Source organism: Hemiscyllium ocellatum, chromosome 28 (assembly GCF_020745735.1).
Source record: "Hemiscyllium ocellatum isolate sHemOce1 chromosome 28, sHemOce1.pat.X.cur, whole genome shotgun sequence".
NCBI lineage: Eukaryota > Metazoa > Chordata > Chondrichthyes > Orectolobiformes > Hemiscylliidae > Hemiscyllium > Hemiscyllium ocellatum.
The window spans coordinates 12,773,206-12,792,946 of NC_083428.1; the positions used below are offsets into that span (position 1 = coordinate 12,773,206).

The 19,741-nt window shown below is 43.9% G+C and overlaps 1 protein-coding gene across 8 annotated transcripts in view; it reads right to left on the bottom strand.

Moving 5' to 3' along the window:
- LOC132829177 (ADAMTS-like protein 5) overlaps positions 1–19,741 on the bottom strand; it is a 123,142-nt gene that overhangs the window by 16,687 nt on the left and 86,714 nt on the right. For all 8 annotated transcript variants that reach the window (XM_060846529.1, XM_060846527.1, XM_060846530.1 and 5 more), the window contains one exon: positions 15,561–15,644. In XM_060846529.1, coding sequence (XP_060702512.1) covers positions 15,561–15,644 — 84 coding nt within the window. The remainder of the gene's footprint in view (positions 1–15,560; positions 15,645–19,741) is intronic.

Below are 19,741 nucleotides of genomic sequence, written 5' to 3' on the forward strand. Positions count from 1 at the left end.
TGTTAGCTGTCTTCCTGTTTGACCTATATAGTGTTTTGTGCAGTCCTTGCATGGTATTTTGTAAACTACGTTAGTTTGGCTCGTGCTGGCTATTGGGTCCTTTGTTCTAGTGAGTTGTTGTCTGAGTGTGGAAGTTGGCTTGTGTGCTGTTATGAGTCCTAAGGGTCGCAGTAGTCTGGCTGTCAGTTCTGAGACGCTCCTGACGTATGGTAGTGTGGCTAGTCCTTTTGGTTGTGGCATGTCCTCGTTCCGTGGTCTATCTCTTAGGCATCTGGTGATAAAGTTGCGTGGGTATCCGTTTTTGGCGAATACCTTGTATAGGTGTTCCTCTTCCTCTTTTCGCAGTTCTGGTGTACTGCAGTGTGTTGTGGCTCTTTTGAATAGTGTCCTGATGCAGCTTCGTTTGTGTGTGTTGGGGTGGTTACTTTCATAGTTTAGGACTTGGTCTGTGTGTGTTGGTTTCCTGTGTACCCTTGTGGTGAATTCTCCGTTGGGTGTTCTCTCTACTAACACGTCTAGGAATGGGAGTTGGCTATCCTTTTCCTCTTCTCTCGTGAATCGTATTCCTGTGAGTGTGGCGTTGATGATTCGGTGTGTTTTTTCTATTTCTGTGTTTTTGATGATTACAAAGGTGTCATCGACGTATCTGATCCAGAGTTTGGGTTGGATTTGTGGTAGGGCTGTATGTTCTAATCTTTGCATAACTGCCTCTGTTATGAGTCCCGAGATTGGTGATCCCATGGGTGTTCCGTTGATTTGTTCGTATATCTGATTGTTGAATGTAAAGTGTGTGGTGAGGCACAGGTCTAGTAGTTTAAGTATGCCATCCTTGTTGATAGGTTCGGCCTCCTGTGTTCTGTTATGTATGTCCAGTAGGTTGGCTATTGTTTCTCTGGCTAGGGTTTTGTCAATTGATGTGAACAGTGCCATCACGTCGAATGATACCATGGTTTCTTCTTTGTCTATGTGTGTATTCTTGATGATGTCCAAGAATTCCTGTGTTGATTGTATGGAGTGTTTGGATCCGCTGACTAGGTGTTTCAGTTTTTGTTGTAGTTCTTTGGCCAGTTTGTATGCTGGTGTCCCTGGTAGTGATACTATGGGTCTGAGTGGGATGTCTGGTTTGTGTACTTTGGGTAGTCCGTAGAATCTGGGGGTGTTGTTGCTTTCAGGTTTCATTCTTTGCTGGTCCGCTTTGGTTATCTGTCCATTTTTTTGTAGATTCCTTAGTGTGTTGATTATTCTACTGGTGAGTTGTGGTGTGGGGTTGGAATCCTTCATTTGGTAGGTGTTGGTGTCTGCGAGTAGTTGTTGTGCTTTATTGATGTAGTCTGATTTATCTAAGATGACCGTCATTCTGCCTTTATCTGCCGGTAGTATGATTATGTTCTTGTCATTTTTCAGTGCTTTCAGTGCTTCCCTCTCCTTGGTGTTGAGGTTATGAGTATGTCGTTTTCTTATCATCATAGGTACGACCGTTTGTCTCACTGTTTGTTGTGTCTCTTCAGTCAGTCCATTGTTCCTGAGTGTACATTCTAGTGCTGCTAGGAAGTCTGCTGTGTTGGCATCCCTGTAGTTGTATTTGAGTCCCTTGGCCAGTATAGTTCTTTCCGTGTCTGTGAGCTGTCTGTGGGAGAGGTTTTTAACCCAGGTGTGTGTTGTAGTGTCCTCCTGTTTGTGGGTTAGTTTGTCCATTTTTTCTTTGAGTGCCGTTTTTTTGCGAAGTGTTGTCCTGTTCTGTCCTATAGTGATAGCCTGTTCTATGGTCTGGGTCCATTCCTGATTAGTGGTTTTTAAAATTAACGACTTTTGGCGCGCAATTTCTTGCTTGTATTTGTGCAGTCGGTTGTGAGCGTCTGTGATCATTACCTGGACCATCCTGAATCCGTTCTTCTTGGCTGTTTCCCTGGCTTGTGGATTATTTACTGGAGGTCTGTACTTGACACATTGTGGCAGGATTTGATTTTTTCTGCATTCGTGGAGGAACCAGAGTTGTTCATGTGTTGCGCTTAGGCGGTTAGCGCAGGATTCCCATCTCCTGGCTTGTCTCAGCGTTTCTCGCTCATAAGTGTTTAAAGTCTGGTTGAAGATTTGTAGCTCGGGTGTCCGTTGTTGTGGTTCTGTTCGCCGAGCTGGAAGTTTTTGTTGCAAACGTTTCGTTCCCTGGCTAGGGAACATCATCAGGAATACACACATAGACAAAGAAGAAACCATGGTATCATTCGACGTGACGGCACTGTTCACATCAATTGACAAAACCCTAGCCAGAGAAACAATAGCCAACCTACTGGACATACATAACAGAACACAGGAGGCCGAACCTATCAACAAGGACGGCATACTTAAACTACTAGACCTGTGCCTCACCACACACTTTACACTCAACAATCAGATATACGAACAAATCAACGGAACACCCATGGGATCACCAATCTCGGGACTCATAGCAGAGGCAGTTATGCAAAGATTAGAACATACAGCCCTACCACAAATCCAACCCAAACTCTGGATCAGATACGTCGATGACACCTTTGTAATCATCAAAAACACAGAAATAGAAAAAACACACTGAATCATCAACGCCACACTCACAGGAATACGATTCACGAGAGAAGAGGAAAAGGATAGCCAACTCCCATTCCTAGACGTGTTAGTAGAGAGAACACCCAACGGAGAATTCACCACAAGGGTACACAGGAAACCAACACACACAGACCAAGTCCTAAACTATGAAAGTAACCACCCCAACACACACAAACGAAGCTGCATCAGGACACTATTCAAAAGAGCCACAACACACTGCAGTACACCAGAACTGCGAAAAGAGGAAGAGGAACACCTATACAAGGTATTCGCCAAAAACGGATACCCATGCAACTTTATCACCAGATGCCTAAGAGATAGACCACGGAACGAGGACATGCCACAACCAAAAGGACTAGCCACACTACCATACGTCAGGAGCGTCTCAGAACTGACAGCCAGACTACTGCGACCCTTAGGACTCATAACAGCACACAAGCCAACTTCCACACTCAGACAACAACTCACTAGAACAAAGGACCCAATAGCCAGCACGAGCCAAACTAACGTAGTTTACAAAATACCATGCAAGGACTGCACAAAACACTATATAGGACAAACAGGAAGACAGCTAACAATCCGCATCCATGAACATCAGCTAGCCACAAAACGACACGACCAACTATCCCTAGTAGCCATACACTCAGACAACCAGGAACATGAATTTGACTGGGAAAACACTACCATCATAGGACAAGCCAGACAGAGAACAGCCAGGGAATTCCTAGAGGCATGGCATTCATCCACAAACTCCATTAACAGACACATAGACCTGGACCCCATATACAAACCACTACAGCTGAAACTGACACCCGGAAACGGCAAGAACATCCATCAACAGACACATCGACCTGGACCCCACATACAAACTACTACAGCTGAAACTGACACCCGGAAGCGGCAAGAACAAACCACTATAAATACCGGAAGAAACATCAAAGCAGCGCTTCACAGGAGTTTCCAATAGCACTGATGATGTTCCCTAGCCAGGGAACGAAACGTTTGCAGCAAAAACTTCCAGCTCGGCGAACAGAACCACAACAACGGACACCCGAGCTACAAATCTTCAACCAGACTTTAAACTATTCATGCCTCTCATGATCTTATAGCTTATATAAAATCCCACCCTAATCTTCTACATTCTGAAGAAAGAAGTCCTAGCTTGTCCAACTTCTCCCTATAACTCAGACCATTGAGTGCTGACAACATCCTTGTAAATTTATGATGCACCCTTTCCAGTTTAATAACATCCTTCCTATGGCAAGGTGACCAAAATTGAACACAATACTCCAAGTGCAGCCTCACCAATATCCTGTACAACTGCAACGTGACTTCCTAACTTCTATATTTAATGCCCTGACTGATGAGGGCCAGTGGGCCAAAAGACTTCTTCACTTTGACTCCACTTTCAGAGTACCATGTACCTGAACTCCATGGTCCCTCTGTTCACTACACTCCTTAAGGCCCTACCAGTCACCATGAAACTCCAAACTTGATCTGACTTTCCAAAATGCCAGACCTTACACTTGCCTATATTAAACTTCATTGCCATCTCTCAGCCCACTTCCACAGCTGATCAAGGTCCTACTGCAATTTCTGATAACCTTCCTCACTGTCCACGATACCGCCTATTTTAATGTCATCTGCAAACTTACTAATCATGCCTTGGACATTCTCGTCCAAACCATTGATATAGGTAACAAATAACAATGGGCTCAGCATTGACCCCTGAGGCACTCTACTAGTCACAGGCCTTCAGTCCGACAAGCATCCTTCCATTATTACCCTCTGCTTCCTACCATCAAGCCAATTGTGCATCCAATTTGCCAGCTCGCCCTGGATTCCATGTGATTTAACCTTCCATGGTAGGCACCTTATCAAAGGCCTTACTGAAATCCATATCGACTATGTTTACCATCCTGCCTTTATCAACCTTCATCAAAGAACTCTAACAAACTTGTGAGGCATGATCTCCCAAGCACAAAGCCATTCTGACTATTCCCAATCAAACATGTCTTTCCAAATGCATGTCTGTCTTATCTCAGAATCTTTTCAATTAACTTACTCACGACAAATGTTAGTTGAGGGGAGGAATTATAGTTTTCTCATATACATATTGAAAACTTGAAGATTCTTGAAATTCCGTTGTAAGATACACCACCCCATCCCACAAAAAGACCCTACTCTAACCCACCATTTTTAATTCTACAGCCAATGGACAGATGGTCCAACCTGTGATTTATTCCATGGGGATAATTAATCTCATCTTGTAGATGAATTGAGCAATGCTCTTGACTTAGAAGGGATTCGCCATGGTTTAGACTTACTATCCTGAAAATGTTTTCATTCATTTCAGATTATTTCACTTTTATTAATGAACCAACTTAGAAATGCCAGGTAAAACATCTCATTTGTCAGCCCATACACTGGTATTATGACTGAAAGTTGAGAGTGTGTTGCTGGAAAAGCACAGCAGGTCGGGCAGCATCTGAGGAGCAGGAAAATCGATGTTTCGGGCCGGAGCCCTTCATCAGGAATGAGGCTGTTATTTTCAATCCCTGAGGCTCCCAGTCTCATTCCTGATGAAGGGCTCTGGCCTGAAACATCGATTTTCCTGCTCCTCAGATGCTGCCTGACCTGCTGTGCTTTTCTAGCAACACTCTCTCAACTCTGATCTCTAGCATCTGCAGTCCTCACTGACTCCTATTATGACTGAAAGTCTGTTCCCAGGAGAAGATTCCTATGCTGCACAACAGAATCTATGCATTCTCCCAGGTAAATCTTAACTGAAGATCATATGTTTAGTTATCATCATTACACCATCTCAGATATCTGATATTTGCAGTTTGTGAAACAAAGTTGTAAATATTTTCTCCGAGCTATATTAAAATCATTGGAAAATGCATGAAAGCTGCACCAAAGCCATCACGAATCCAAACTCTAGTGACAAGAACTTGCCAAATGCTTTCAACATCGGCCTTTGTTTTGTACCCAAGTTCAAACTTGTACCAGATAATGATGCAAAGGTGCCCTTGATGTGGAACAAGAGAGTGTGGAGATAATCTGCTGTCTGAAAGAACTAATAAATTAAGACCACATGCAACACCTATTAATCTAATGGAGTCATCCTGAGGTAAAGTAGCCTCTTACATTTTTGGAATTGTTAATGTGTCATGAATCCACATTGAGGAGACCCAGCCAGTGCGAGTGAAAACAATATTCCACACTTGCAAGCATTGCAATGATCTGGAAATGCTCATGAGTGCTGTCACAGCAAAGAAAAGGTTTTATTGTCTTTTGGGTGGGTTTAACAGTTCTGGAAAAGACTCGTACGGACCTGAAACATTAACTCTGTTCCTCTCTCTGTGACTGCTGCCAGACCTGCTGAATTTCTCCAGCTGTTTCTGTGTTTCTTTTGGATTTCTTCCAGCATCTGCAGTACTTCTCCTTTATTTGAATGTTCAATCATCTGTGAGTGACTCCTTTAATTCACCATCTGCATTTGGTGAACCTCTTCGCATTCACTTCCCATGGAACAGTTTAAACTTGGGGCAAATCTATTTGGGCTTGATCTTGCCCAAAATACCTTTTGGGGTCATGCCACCTCAAAATTAAAACAAGACTGTTGCCAGGTAGTTTGAGACCCCAGCAGCAGACTGCGATCATAATACAGCCAACATTATTGGGAAAAAAGGGCCACCAACCCAGACTTTGAAACTATCACTGCCCATTGCCATGAGATAAAGGTAAAATCACCCCCAACTCCATTCTTAAATTGGCAACATAGTCGTGCAGATGCATTTTAATGGGTTAGTGACATAGTCACAGGTTTGATACAGCTCCAATCCCATTACATAATGCATTTTAGATTTCGAGCACAATAATGAAGGAATACAAGAACATGTCATTTGGCCTTTTTACAATGATATAGACTAGATTCCCTACAGTGTGGAAACAGGCCCTTTGGCATAACAAGTCCACACCGACCCTCCGAAGAGTAACCCACCTATACCAGATCCATTTCCCTCTGACTAATGCGCCTAACACTATGGGCAACTTAGAATGGCCAATTCACCTAACCTGCACATTTTTGGACTGTGGGAGGAAACCAGAGCACCCAGACACAGGGAGAATGTGCAAACACCACACAGACAGTCCCCCAAGGCTGGGATTAGAACCTGGGTCCCTGGTGCTGTGAAGCAGCAGTGCTAACCACTGAACCACTGTGCTTTCAGCTCTATTTCCCGACTAATGCAAGCATAGCACCTAAGAGGATGCATTAACAAAGGAACATATAGGTCACTATGTTGTGGGATATTTCAAAATGTTAGATTTACAAGTCTGAAGGACAGGCCAATCAGGTCTTTTTGTCCTACTTCAAAAAGATCCCAACCCTGGCACCCTCACTTCTCTCATCTGTAGTTCCTTTGAGATTGTTATTTTTTGCAGTGTTTTTTAAGTTAAATACACTGGATGCTTGATCAACTTACTTTCAAAAACAGAGACCAGACAGGAATAGCTAATGAAATTGCCCGGAGGCAGAGGGACCAGAACCCAATAATAAAAGCAAACAACTTTATCGCTCTCCACAAATGCTGTGTGGGATTGTTTACATCAAGGCAGCAAAGTATGAGATAGATTACAGAACCAGTGCTGACCCCTGTGATAAATCAGCCGGAGAGAGCAGGGATTCTCTGAAAACCTCATTCAACTAATGGCTACATTAAAGGAGTGGACCCCACAATGCAGAATATGTCTGGCAGGAAATGTATCCAGGGAAACCCCAGCCAGTAGCCATGATTTTACATCCATGGACACAAAATCAGAAACTCCATTTTCTCCATCCCGCTCCTTGTAACTTACTACCAGCTGGGAGCTCTGGGTTGTAAATTTTACTGGCAGTTTACCCCCGAGTTCTAAGATATGCAAGCAAAGTGGGTTATCAGTGGTAAATATGGGGTTACAGGGATAGGGTGGGGCATGGGGCAGGATGCTCTTCGGAGGTTTGATGCAAACTTGACGGGCTCAATGGCCTCTATCTGCACTGTAAGGCTTCTATGATTCAAAGACTTTGTCAGTCTTCAAACAGTTTTGAATATTTAGTGATGGGGTGTTATGGTTTGTGCCAAGTTGCTAAGCAATCTTCACTTTTACACGTGAGTTATAGACTGGAGCACATGCCACCTGCTGCTTAGAAAGCTGTTATTCACCCTGTTTAGCTGTGTATTAGTCATCAAGTCCTGAGGTGGTACTTGAGTTACTGGGTCAGAGGCAGGTGTGGCCAAGAAGCTAATGACCGAAGCTACTAAATCCAACATAACATTGACGAAACAGTTTCTGCAGGCAAGGCCTAATGGAATGTAAAGTGGCCTAGGTTACCACAGGTCAAAAGCAAACAAGGACCAGCCCAACCCTGTATTGCATATTGAGTAATGAGAGAGTCATTATGACCCGAAACATGTGAAGAAGTACTCAGCCCGAACATAATGTTTTGTGTATTCATAGAATCCCTAAGAATAAAAGAGGCCATTTGACCTATCACCCAGAGCCAGATTCAGCTCCCTGATCCTATCCCATAACCCTACATTTACCCTGGCTAATCTACTTATCTTACACATCCATGACATTTCAGGGCAAATTATTATTGCCAATCCACCTAACCTGCACATCTTTGGACTATAGGAAGAAATCCAGCAGAAACCCACACAGACAAGGGGGAAACCCATACAGACAGTCACCCGAGGCTGAAACAGAACTTGGGTCCCACTGGGAACCAATGCTAACCACTGGGCCACCGTACTGCCTCACAGCAGTATTCCGCAGTTTCGGCCTGACCACTTGGTAACATGGAGTAATCATATCTTGGAAAGGCTCCCTATCGCCTGAAGGCAGAGAACATTCCAGAAGGATCAGAAAGGATGGATAAGAAGGGACACCTGTCAGCCATTCTCTTAGCAAATACTCACCCGGCGAAGACTCTTTGAGAGACCCACCTTCGCACTAACAGGACCCTGAGTTGACCCTGAGGTGACGGAGCTCAGTGAATTGAATCCAGCAGCACCATCAAGTTCACTGGAGTGGGTAGTATATGTATTTTTCAGGCAAGCAGCCTAGTTAGGGAAAAGTTAGCTTAATATGTGTCGGAATTGTTTTCTGCAATTTGCGAGTGTTTTAATAAAACTAGGTTTGAACAGCAATCCTTTTTCTCATACAGAAGAAGTACTAGGGGGTCAAAAGGTGTGGTGCTGGAAAAGCACAGCATCCTAGAAGCAAGAGAGTCAACGTTCCTTATGAAGAGCTTAGGCTCAAAACATCGACTCTCCTGCTCCTCAGATGCTGCCTGATCAGCTCTGCTTTTCCAGCACCACACCTTTTGACTCCTTAGTGCTCCTACTGTATGAGAGAAAGGATTGCAGTTCAAACCTAGTTTTATTAAAACACTTGCAATTTGAAGAAAACAACGCCAACACATATTAAGTCCTCACTTTCTCCCACTCGGTAAGTGCGTTTTATGAGTAATTAAACTGGTCAAAGTGTCTGTATAGAATGTTGCATTGGCAACATGGGGAAGCTATTCACTGGATCATAAAAGTTTGTCCTGAATATAACACATCGCAGAAATCTTCTACTTCAATCAGGCTATGGAACTCCTTGCCTTCCTGAAGCTTTTCTCCCCCTGAAATAATCCTAATGTGTTTTACAAAAAGATATACATTTGCCTGTGTAATGAAGTACCCCATCACAGAATTACAGAAGTGTAATGGGAGAAGAAGGCCATTCGGCCTATTATGTCTCACCAACTCTTCAAATCAGCACCATTACCGAGTGCCAATCTCCGCCTTATCCCCATACCCTTGGTCATTGTTTTTACCCAAATTATCGTCCAGTGCCCTCTTGAACTGCTCAAGTGATCCTGCCTCCATCACACCTTTAGGCAGTGCCTCCCAGACACTAACTGTTCGCCGCTTGATAAAGCTTTTTTTTTAGATTACTTACAGTGTGGATACAGGCCCTTTGGCCCAACAAGTCCACACTGACCCTCCAAACAGTAACCCCCCAGACCCATTCCTCTACATTTACCCCTCCACCTAACACTACAGGCAATTTAGCATGGCCAATTCACTAACCGGCACATTTTTGGACTGTGGGAGGAAACCAGAGCACCCAGAGGAAACCCACACAGACAAGTGGGAGAATGTGCAAACTCCACACAGGCAGTTGCCTGAGGCAGGAATTGAACTTGGATCTCTAGTGCTGTGAGGCAGCAGTGCTAACCACTGTGCCACCGCTTTGCTGATATAGTCCTTGCTTTGTTTGTAACTCACTTTAAACCTATGCTCTCTTGTTCTTTATCCTTTTACAAGCGGCAACAGTTTCTCCCTATTGACTCAATCTGGCTCACACATTATCTTGAAATCTCCACCAGATCTCCTCTTAGCCCTGCTCTCTCCACAGTGAACAGTCCCAACGTCTTCAATCATCCCAACGTCTTCAATCAATTCTCTGAACTGAAGTTTCTCATCCCTCAACTGATTCATACCTGTTCTCTTCTCAACCAAAGGGGTTAATCCTGTACGATAGGCCTGAGCCTTTCATTGATGTTTCATTGTTGAAGAGAACGTCCAACATTAAATTAACTTGAGAATTAGTGAATTTATTCATCAGTAACAAAAGCAACTTGAATTTATGTAGCACCTTTAAAGCAACAAAACATTACACGGCACTTCACAGGAATTATATCAAAGACTGAGCCACATTAGGAAAGGAGGTTAATCAAGGAAGTCTGTTTACAGGACTATCTTAAAGGAAGAGAGAGTGGCTTAATGATCATCTTAAAGGAGGAAGGAAAGATTTACAGGACTATCTTAAAGGAGGAGTTCTTTTTATTCATTCATGGGGTGTGGGTGTTGTTGGCTAGGCTGGCCTTTGTTGCCCATCTAATTTGCCCTGGAGAAGCTGGTAGTGAGCTGTCTTATTGAACAGCTGGAGTGTGTGAGTGTAGGTACACCTGCATTGCTGTTACAGAGGGAGTTCCAGGATAGTCAGTTGGAGTGTGTGGCTTTAGGTACACCTGCAGCACTGTTACAGAGGGAGTTCCATGATGTTCACCCAGAGACACTGAAGTGACACAGAAAGACTTTGAGACTGAATTGGTGAGTAAGGGACAAAGGCAGTGACAGACTCCAGTATTATCAGGGCTTCTTGTGAATCTAAACTGCAGAGCTTCCCAGTCCTGAGTCTTGTCTCTTATTTCAGAAACATCAGAACTGTTGAAGAACTGAGTTGGACTTTGGAATTTTTTTAGATTAGACTTACAGTGTGGAAACAGGCCCTTCGGCCCAACAAGTCCACACCGACCCGCCGAAGCGCAACCCACCCGTACCCCTACATTTACCCCTTACCTAACACTACGGGCAATTTAGCTTGGCCAATTCACCTGACCCGCACATCTTTGGACTGTGGGAGGAAACCGGAGCACCCGGAGGAAACCCACGCAGAGAACGTGCAAACTCCACACAGTCAGTCGCCTGAGTCGGGAATTGAACCCGGGTCTACAGGCGCTGTGAGGCAGCAGTGCTAACCACTGTGCCACCGTGCCGCCCTGAATGCACAATGTATGATCACTTATTTCACTGACAACTCTGCAATGTACTTCACAACAGCCCCTTTGTACTGGCAGTAAGAAATTTGACTTATTAATCATACGTATTTCAAAACTCCTAATTACTGCTTCGTTAAAACAACATGATTTTTAGCTAGTGGTCTGATAGCTCACGGGGCTGAGTGTTGAACACCTAACCAAAAGAGGTCAGAAGTTCAATGAGTGCTGTTTAAATTCTCATTCTGGTTTATGTAATACTGTCAGCGTGTAGCATAGAGAAGTCAGGTATTTTCTTCCCCAGTAATGAAAACTGTATCACTCTCTCTGTACCATGGTTTACAATGTCACATTGTCCCGGACTGCTGATTATTTATCACGTAACAGGTTTTATGCCTAATGTACTCTATTATTGGTTAAATAATTGATGTATATTTTAAAACTCCCACAAGTGGCAATGTGGTGATGACCTTATTATCTGTCCTTACTGCTAAATCTTGACCAGGGCACTGGGGAAAGCTCCTCTGTTCTACTTTGAATTAGTGCCATGGGATCTCTCGCATCCACTCACATAGGCAGATAGGGTCACTGTTCAAAGACAGCGCCAGTGACAATGCAGCACTCCCTCAGTATTGCACTGGACTGTCAGCCTTGAGTCTTCTGCTCAAGGGAGAAATTGTGTCCAAAGTGAGATTTGAACCCACAACCACTCGATGGAGAGATAAGAGTAAGCCATGGCTGCTGATATTTTAATTAACATGAGTGAATGGAAAAATCCTGACATGGCTAAGAGTTAAATTATCCAAACTGCTTTTCAATGGGACAGCATAAGTTGGTAAAATATATGGTTAGAGGTAAGGGCAGGGACAGAAATCACAGGCCCCAGTGCTGCTCCCTAGATCCCCACCAGAAACATTGGCCCTGACCCTTGACCCTGACCTCAGCATAGTGGCTTGAACTCTTGACTCTAGCACAGTAGTGTGATCCTTGACCCCAGCATGGTTGCCCCAAGCCTGGACAGCAGAATAGCTCAACCCTCGATCTCAGCACAGCAGCCCTGAAACTTGACCCTCAATCCCAGCACAGTGGCCCTGACCCTTAGCCCAGCACAGTGGCCCTGATCCTCAAAACCAACACAGCAACTTTCTCCAAGTGTAAATCCAAGTGTAACGGTGTAAGAGAAGAAGACTTTACCACTTTGCTTAGAAATCAGGAGCGCAACCATGAGCTGGACCAAGTTGCTGAGGCAAAGTGAAGTGAAACTCTGAAGGTACTTGAAAGTGAGGGCGAAGATTTTACAATAAATGAGACATAGACACGGAGTGGGGGGAGGAGGGGTGCGAGGGGGGAAGGAAGACTGGTGTGGACTGGGTGGGAACTGAATTCAAATTGGTGTGAGACATGAAGCAAGCAGGGTTTAGGAACATGTTAAAACTTCCTGAAGAGACTGTGTCAGCCTGATTTTAATCCTGTATAAATGACTATGGTTTGAGTGAGTTAAAATTTTAGCCATTGGTTTAATTTTACCGACTTTGGTAAATTTACCACCACCTTGATGTTAGCAAAACTCTAGCAAAGTGTATCTTTAGTACAAGGAAATGTATTTCTGAAGTGCCTTACACCTCTTTGGGAAATCTTATAGAGTTTTAATGGTAGTAGTTTAGTTTTAAAGTGTAGTCACTGATGCTTTGCAAGGAAATCTATTATTGATGTTGTTCACCAGGATTGTACTGGAGGCAGAGTTTTCACTACTCTGAGGCCATAACATGGCTTGGAAGCCTTTCCTGCCGCTGATCCTCACTGTGTTTAATGGGCAGTGGAGTGGTTAATGCCGATTCACACCCAAGCTTTCATAACTTCTCTCTCTAAAAAGACAGCAACTAGATCGGCAGTCACTTAACTGTGGCAAGTCACAGAACACAATCGCACTTCTCCCAAATAAACGCCAGCATTAGAATTCTCAAACCATGGACTGCCTATTCCCTGTTCTTCAGTTCTAAAATTGTCCTTGTGAACTCTATTTCCAATATGCTTTAATTATGTTTCCTCCTCCTTTCATCCTGCCATTTGTGGCAATGACTCCTACACTTTAGTGGCATTTAAGGGAGGGAAATCTGTTGTCCTTACCCGGTCTGACCCACGTGATTTTAAATCCAAAGCAATGTGGTTGACTCTTAAGCGCCCCTTGAACTGGTCCAGCATGGCACTCAAAGAGCAATTAGGGATGGGCAAAAAATGCTGGCCTTACCCACAGTCCATGAATGAATAAAAAATAACACTTTGGGATTCTTTCCCAAAACCCATCTATCTGCATCGTTTCTTTTATGACCATCTTTAAAACTCACCATATTTCAGTTACCCTTCTTCTATTCCCCTGCTGCGCTCAGTGTGCAGTAATTTCTGACGACAATTTTGCAAAGTGCACTGGGGTGTTTTATTATTTGACTATCTGAGTTTTGGTCTCCACCTCTGTGTTGGATTAGGCAGAAGAGTCTTTGAAGAGTCAGGTATCTTACTGCCATAAGACCAAAAGGAGCCAAAGAAGGTGTCACAATGGCGATTGAACCTTTTCTGCCATTCAATGAAATTACGGTTGGTTCGGTAATCCTCCATTTTTCTGCTGTAACCTTTGATTCCTTCACTGATTATAAAGCTGTGAATCTCATTCTTGAATGCACTTAACACCACACCCTCCACAGCCTTCTGTGGTAAAGCATTTCACACATTAACTAAAAAATTTCTCCTCATCCCTTCTTAAATATTCAATCCCTTATTCTGAGATTCGTCCTTTGGTCTTAAGACTCTCCCACGAAGGGAAGCATTACTCTGTCAAATTCCCTAAGAATCCCATATGCTACAATAATCATCCCTCATTCTTCTAATCTTTAATGAGTATAGAACCAAACTACCCAATTTCTTCTCATAAGATAATCTTTCAATATTCAGAATAAACTGAGTGAACCTTCACTGGACTGCCTCCAATGACAGTAGATAAGGGGATCAAAACAATTCACAGTATTCCAGGTGTGGTCTGGTTAGTGCCTTGTATAGTTTCAGCAAGATTTCCCTTTTTTTTAACCTCCATTCCCTTTGAAATCAAGAATCATAGAATCCCTACAGTAATCAAGCGGACCATTCGGCCCATTAAGTCCACATCACCCCTCCAAAGAGCATCCCACTCAGACCCATTCCCCTACCCTATCCCTGAAACACTGCATTTCTCATGGCCAATCCACCTAACCTGTACATCTTTGGACTGTGGGAAGAAACCGGACTCAATTTGCCTTCCTTATTTCCTGCCGAACTTGTGTGCTAGCTTTTGGTATTTATTAATGTGTGCACACAAAGCCCCCTGAGCTGTAGTTTTCTTCGGTCTTTCCCCGTTTAATTAAGGTTCAACTTCTCTACTCTTCCTGCAAAAGAGCATAACCTCACATTCTCCCATTATATTTCAACTGCCAATTTTGTGCCCACTAGCTTTGTCTATATCCCTCTGCAGACTGTGTCCTTCTCACCATACGTCGTTCCATTTTTATTTGTGATGTGGAGGTGCCAGTGTTGGACTGGGGTAGACAAAGTCAGAAATCACATGACAGGGTAAAGTGCACCAGGTTTGTTTGAAATCACTGCTCCTTCATCAGGTAAAGCAGCACTCCAAATGTTTGTTATTTCAAATAAACCTGTTGGATTCTTATGTTCAGCACAGACTGGTTGGACCAAATGGTCTGTTTCTGTGCTGTACGACTCTATAACCTGGTGTCATGTGACTCCTGACTTATTTTTGTGTCATCTGAAAATTGGTATTAGCACATTCACTTCCATCATCCAAGCCATTCAATAATGATAGCACCGGCATGGTGGCACAGTGGTTAGCACTGCTGCCTCACAGCGCCAGAGCCCTGGGTTCAATTCCCGACTGACTGTGTGGAGTTTGCATGTTCTCCCTGTGTCTGCGTGGGTTTCCTCCGGGTGCTCCGGTTTCCTCCCACAGTCCAAAGATGTGCGGGTCAGGTGAATTGGCCATGCTAAATTGCCTGTAGTGTTGGGTAAGAGGCAAATGTAGAGGTATGGGTGGGTTGTGGGTCGGTGTGGACTTGTTGGGCCGAAGGGCCTGTTTCCACACTGTAAATAATCTAATCTAATCTTAGCAGTGATTCCTGTGGCCACTAATCCATCCTGAAAATGCACACCTTATCCCAACTCTTGGTCTTCTGTTAGTGAACAAATTACTTAGCCATGCTTGAGGATTGGCTAGCTCACTATACCCAGTGCAACACTGACAGAGATCAGCTAACTCAGCACTAGGGAGATGGTAGCTGACTTGACAATATGTTACTGCAGTAACCTTTGAACCCGTATAGCTGAAAGGTTCACTTACCTAGGTAGTTCCTGCTGTTGTCTGTAATTTTAATGTTCGTGGCTCCTGTTGGGATCACAGTTACATTATTGTAACCAAAGTAGCCTGGGATAGGTTCGAAAAAAACACACACTCATTACTAATTACAAGGAGCATCACTGAGATTTGGAAATATTAATAACAAATATCAAATATGCATTTACAGAACTGTGTAAAACATTTAATTTTTTTAAAAAACCTGACATTTCTATTGCGGCATCATAGAGTATGATCGAAGAACCTAGAATATATAGAATATCGTGTGAAAATTTACAACAGTAAAAGAAGCTATTCAGCTCATGGCCCATTGCATGAGCAGCCAAATCTAGAAGTGCTACATAATGTGAGAAAATGGGAAATTGACCATTTTGGCGAGAAAGAATAAAAAAAGAAGTATATTATTTAATTGGTTAGAGATTGTAGAGCTCTGAGGTGCTAGGAATCCAGATGTTCAACTGTATCAGTGACACAAGGTTGGCCTGCAGATAGAGCCAGTATTCAGAAAGGGGTGTGCAAGTACATAGATCCCTCAAAGTTGTCACCCAAGTGGATAGGGTTGTTAAGAAAGCATATGGTGTTTTGGCTTTCATTAACAGGGGTATCGAGTTTAAGAGGCGCGAGGTTTTGCTGCAGCTCTACAAGTCCCTGGTGAGACCACACTTGGAATATTGTGTCCAGGATGCTGCCTGGACTGGAGGGCTTGCCTTATGAAGAAAGGTTGAATAAGCTCGGACTTTTCTCTCTGGAGAGAAGGAGGAAGAGAGGAGACCTGATCGAGGTTTATAAAATAATGAGAGGAATAGATAGAGTCACTAGCCAGAGACTTTTCCCCAGGGTAGGATTGACTGGTGCGAGAAGTCATAGTTTGAAGATATTAGGAGGAAGGTATAAAGGAGACATCAGAGGTAGATTCTTTACACAGAGAGTTGTGAATGCATGGAATGTGTTGCCAGCTGTGGTGGTGGAAGCGAAGTCATTAGGGACATATAAACGACTGCTGGACATGCACATGGATAGCAGTGAGTTGAGGGGTGCGTAGGTTAAGTTACTCTATTTTACATTAGGATGAAGTCTTGGCACAACATCGTGGGCCTAAGGGCCTATTCTGTGCTGTACTTTTCTATGTTCTATGTTCTAATAGAATGTTACTGTTCAGTGTTAGGGGAACTGAATAAAAATGCAGGGAGACTATGGTTTGGTTATACACAGCCTTTCTGAGAACACATTTGGAATACTGGTAACAGTATTAGTTAAGGATGGATGCATATTAATTTTGTTTTAATTTACTCATGGGATGTGGGCATCACTGCTTGGGCCAGCGTTTATTGCCCATCTCTAGTCGCCCTTGAGAAGGTGGTGATGATCTGTCTTCTTGAACCGCTGCAGTCCATGTGTTGTAGGTAGACCCACAATGCCCTTTGAGAGGGAATTCCAGTACTCTAACCCGGTGATAGTGAAGTACCAGTGATATATTTCTAAGTCAGAATGGTGAGTGGATTAGAAGGGCAGTTGCAGGTGGTGTATTCCCACGTACCTTCTGCCCTTGCATTATATATGGAAGTGGCTGTGGCTTTGGAAGGTGCTGAGTAAGGATCTTTGGTGAATTTCAACAGTGCACCTTGTAGATAGTACACACTGCTACTACTGAGAGTCTGTGCTGGAGGGAGTGGATGCCTGAGGGTGTGGTACCAATCAACTGGGTTATTTTGTCTGGATAGTGTCAAGCTTCTTGAGTGCTGTTGGAGCTGCATCCATCCAGACAAATTGCGAGTATTCCATCACACTCCTGACTTGTGCCTTGTAGATGAAGGACAGGTTCCAGGACGATGCCAGGAGATGAGTTACTCACCGCAGTATTCCTAGTTTCTGATCTGTTCTTATACCCATTGTGCTTTTGCAGTGCTGGGAAACACTGGAGGAGGCTGAGCTGGATCATCCACTCAGCACTTCTAACTAAAGATTGCTGTAAATTCTTCAACCTTCTATTTTCAATTTGTATTGAACTCTTCCATCGTTGAGAATGAGGGTATTTGTGGAGTGTCTTCCACCAGTGAATTGTTTTATTCTGGATCAGTGGTGCTGGAAAAGCACAGCAGTTCAGGCAGCATCCGAGGAGCAGTAAAATCGACTTTTCGGGCAAAAGCCCTTCATCAGGAATACAGGCACAGTGCCTGAAGGTTGGAGAGATAAATGAGAGGAGGGTGGGGAGAAAGTATCATAAGAGTACAATGGGTGAGTGGGGGAGGGGATGAAGGTGATAGGTCAGGGAGGAGGGTGGAGTGGATAGGTGGAAAAGAAGATAGACAGGTAGGACACGTCATGGGGACAGTGCTGAGCTGGAAGTTTGGAACCAGGGTGAGGTAGGGGAAGGGGAAATGAGGAAACTGTTGAAGTCCACATTGATGCCCTGGGGTTGAGGTGTTCTGAGGTGCAAGATGAGGCGTTCTTCCTCCAGGCATTTATGACTGGATGCAGCAGGACTGCAGAGCTTAGGTCTGGTCTGTTGGTTATGGGATCGCTTAGCTCTGTCTATCATTTACTGCTTATCCTGTTTGGCATGCAAATTGTCCTGTTTGGTAGCTTCACAAGGTTGGCACCTCATTTTTAGGTATGCCTGGTACTGCTCCTGGCATGCCCTTCCACACTCTCCACTGAACCAAGGTTGATCCCCTGGTTTGATGATAATCGTTGAATGGAGGGTATGCTGGGCCATGAGGTTGCAGATTGTGCTGGGGTACAGTTTTGTTGCTGCTGATGACCCACAGCATCTCAAGGATGCCCAGTCTTGAGTTACTAGATCAGTTCAAAGTCTGTCCCATTTAGCACGGTGATGGTGCCACACAACATGATGGAGGATGTTCTCAATGGTCTGAGCAGTGATCATCCTTATCGATGTTGTCAGGGACAGATGCATCTGCAGCTGGCAGATTGGTATGGATGAGGTGAAGTATGTTTCTCCCTCACTACCTGCCGCAGACCCAGTCTAACAGCTATGCCCTTTAGGACCTGACCAACTTGATCAGCACCACTGCTGCTCAGCCACTCTTGGTGGTGGACAGTGATATCCCCAACTCAGAGTACATTTCCTAACTTTGCCACCCTCAGTGTTTCCCTAAGTATTGTTAACATGGAGGAGTACTGATTCATCAGCTGAGGGAGGAAGGGTACATGGTAATCAGCAGGAAGTTTCCTTCCCCATGTTTAAACTGAAGCAATGAGACTTCATCGCGTCCAGAATCAATGTTGAGGACTCTCAGGGTAACTCCCTCCCATTGTACTATCACTTCTGTTGGGTTTCTCCTGCCGGTGGGACCAGATATGTCCAGGGATGGTGATGGTGATGTCTGGGAAGTTATAAGTTTTGATTCTGCGACTGTGTCAGGCTGTTCCTTGACTCGTCTGTGAGACAGTTCACCCAGTTTTGGCACTAGGCCCCAGATGTTAGTAAGGAGGACTTTGCAAGGTCAACATGGCTATTCCTGCTGTTTTCTTTCCCAGAGCTTAGGCCAATGCCTGGTGATCCATTTAGTTTCATTTTTTTTGTTGAGACTTCACAGTGATGGATACAACTGAGTAGCTTGCTCGGCCATTTCGCAGGGCAGTTCAGAATCAACCACAATGCTGTGGGTCTGGAGTCACATGTAGGCCACACCAGGTGAATTTGGTAGATTTCCTTCCCCAAAGGACTTTAATGGGCTTGTTTGGAGACTATTTACAAGACTAAACCTGGAAAGTGCATATTGTATTATGAGGCAAGGTTGCACAGGCCAGGCTTTTGGAGTTTCGATGAGTAAGAGCTGACTTGGTTGAAACATATAAGATCCTGAGGGGTCTTGCCAAGATGGATGTGGAAAGGATGTTTTCTTTCAGAGGAGAAATTAGAATCTGGGTCATTGTTTCAAATTAAAGAATCACCCATTTAAGAGAAGATAAGGAGCATTTTCTCCTCAGTAGGATTGTGTGTCTTTATAGACTTCTTCCTCAAAATGTGGTGAATATTTTTTAAAGTAGTGGTTAAGAGGTTCTTGATAAGCATGGAGGTGAAAGAATATGAAGGGTAGGCAGGAATGTGGAGTAATCAGACCAGCCATTATTTCATTGAAAGTTAGAGCAGGCTTGAGGGGCCAACAGCTGCATTCAGTTTGTTTGTTCATAATGTAGCC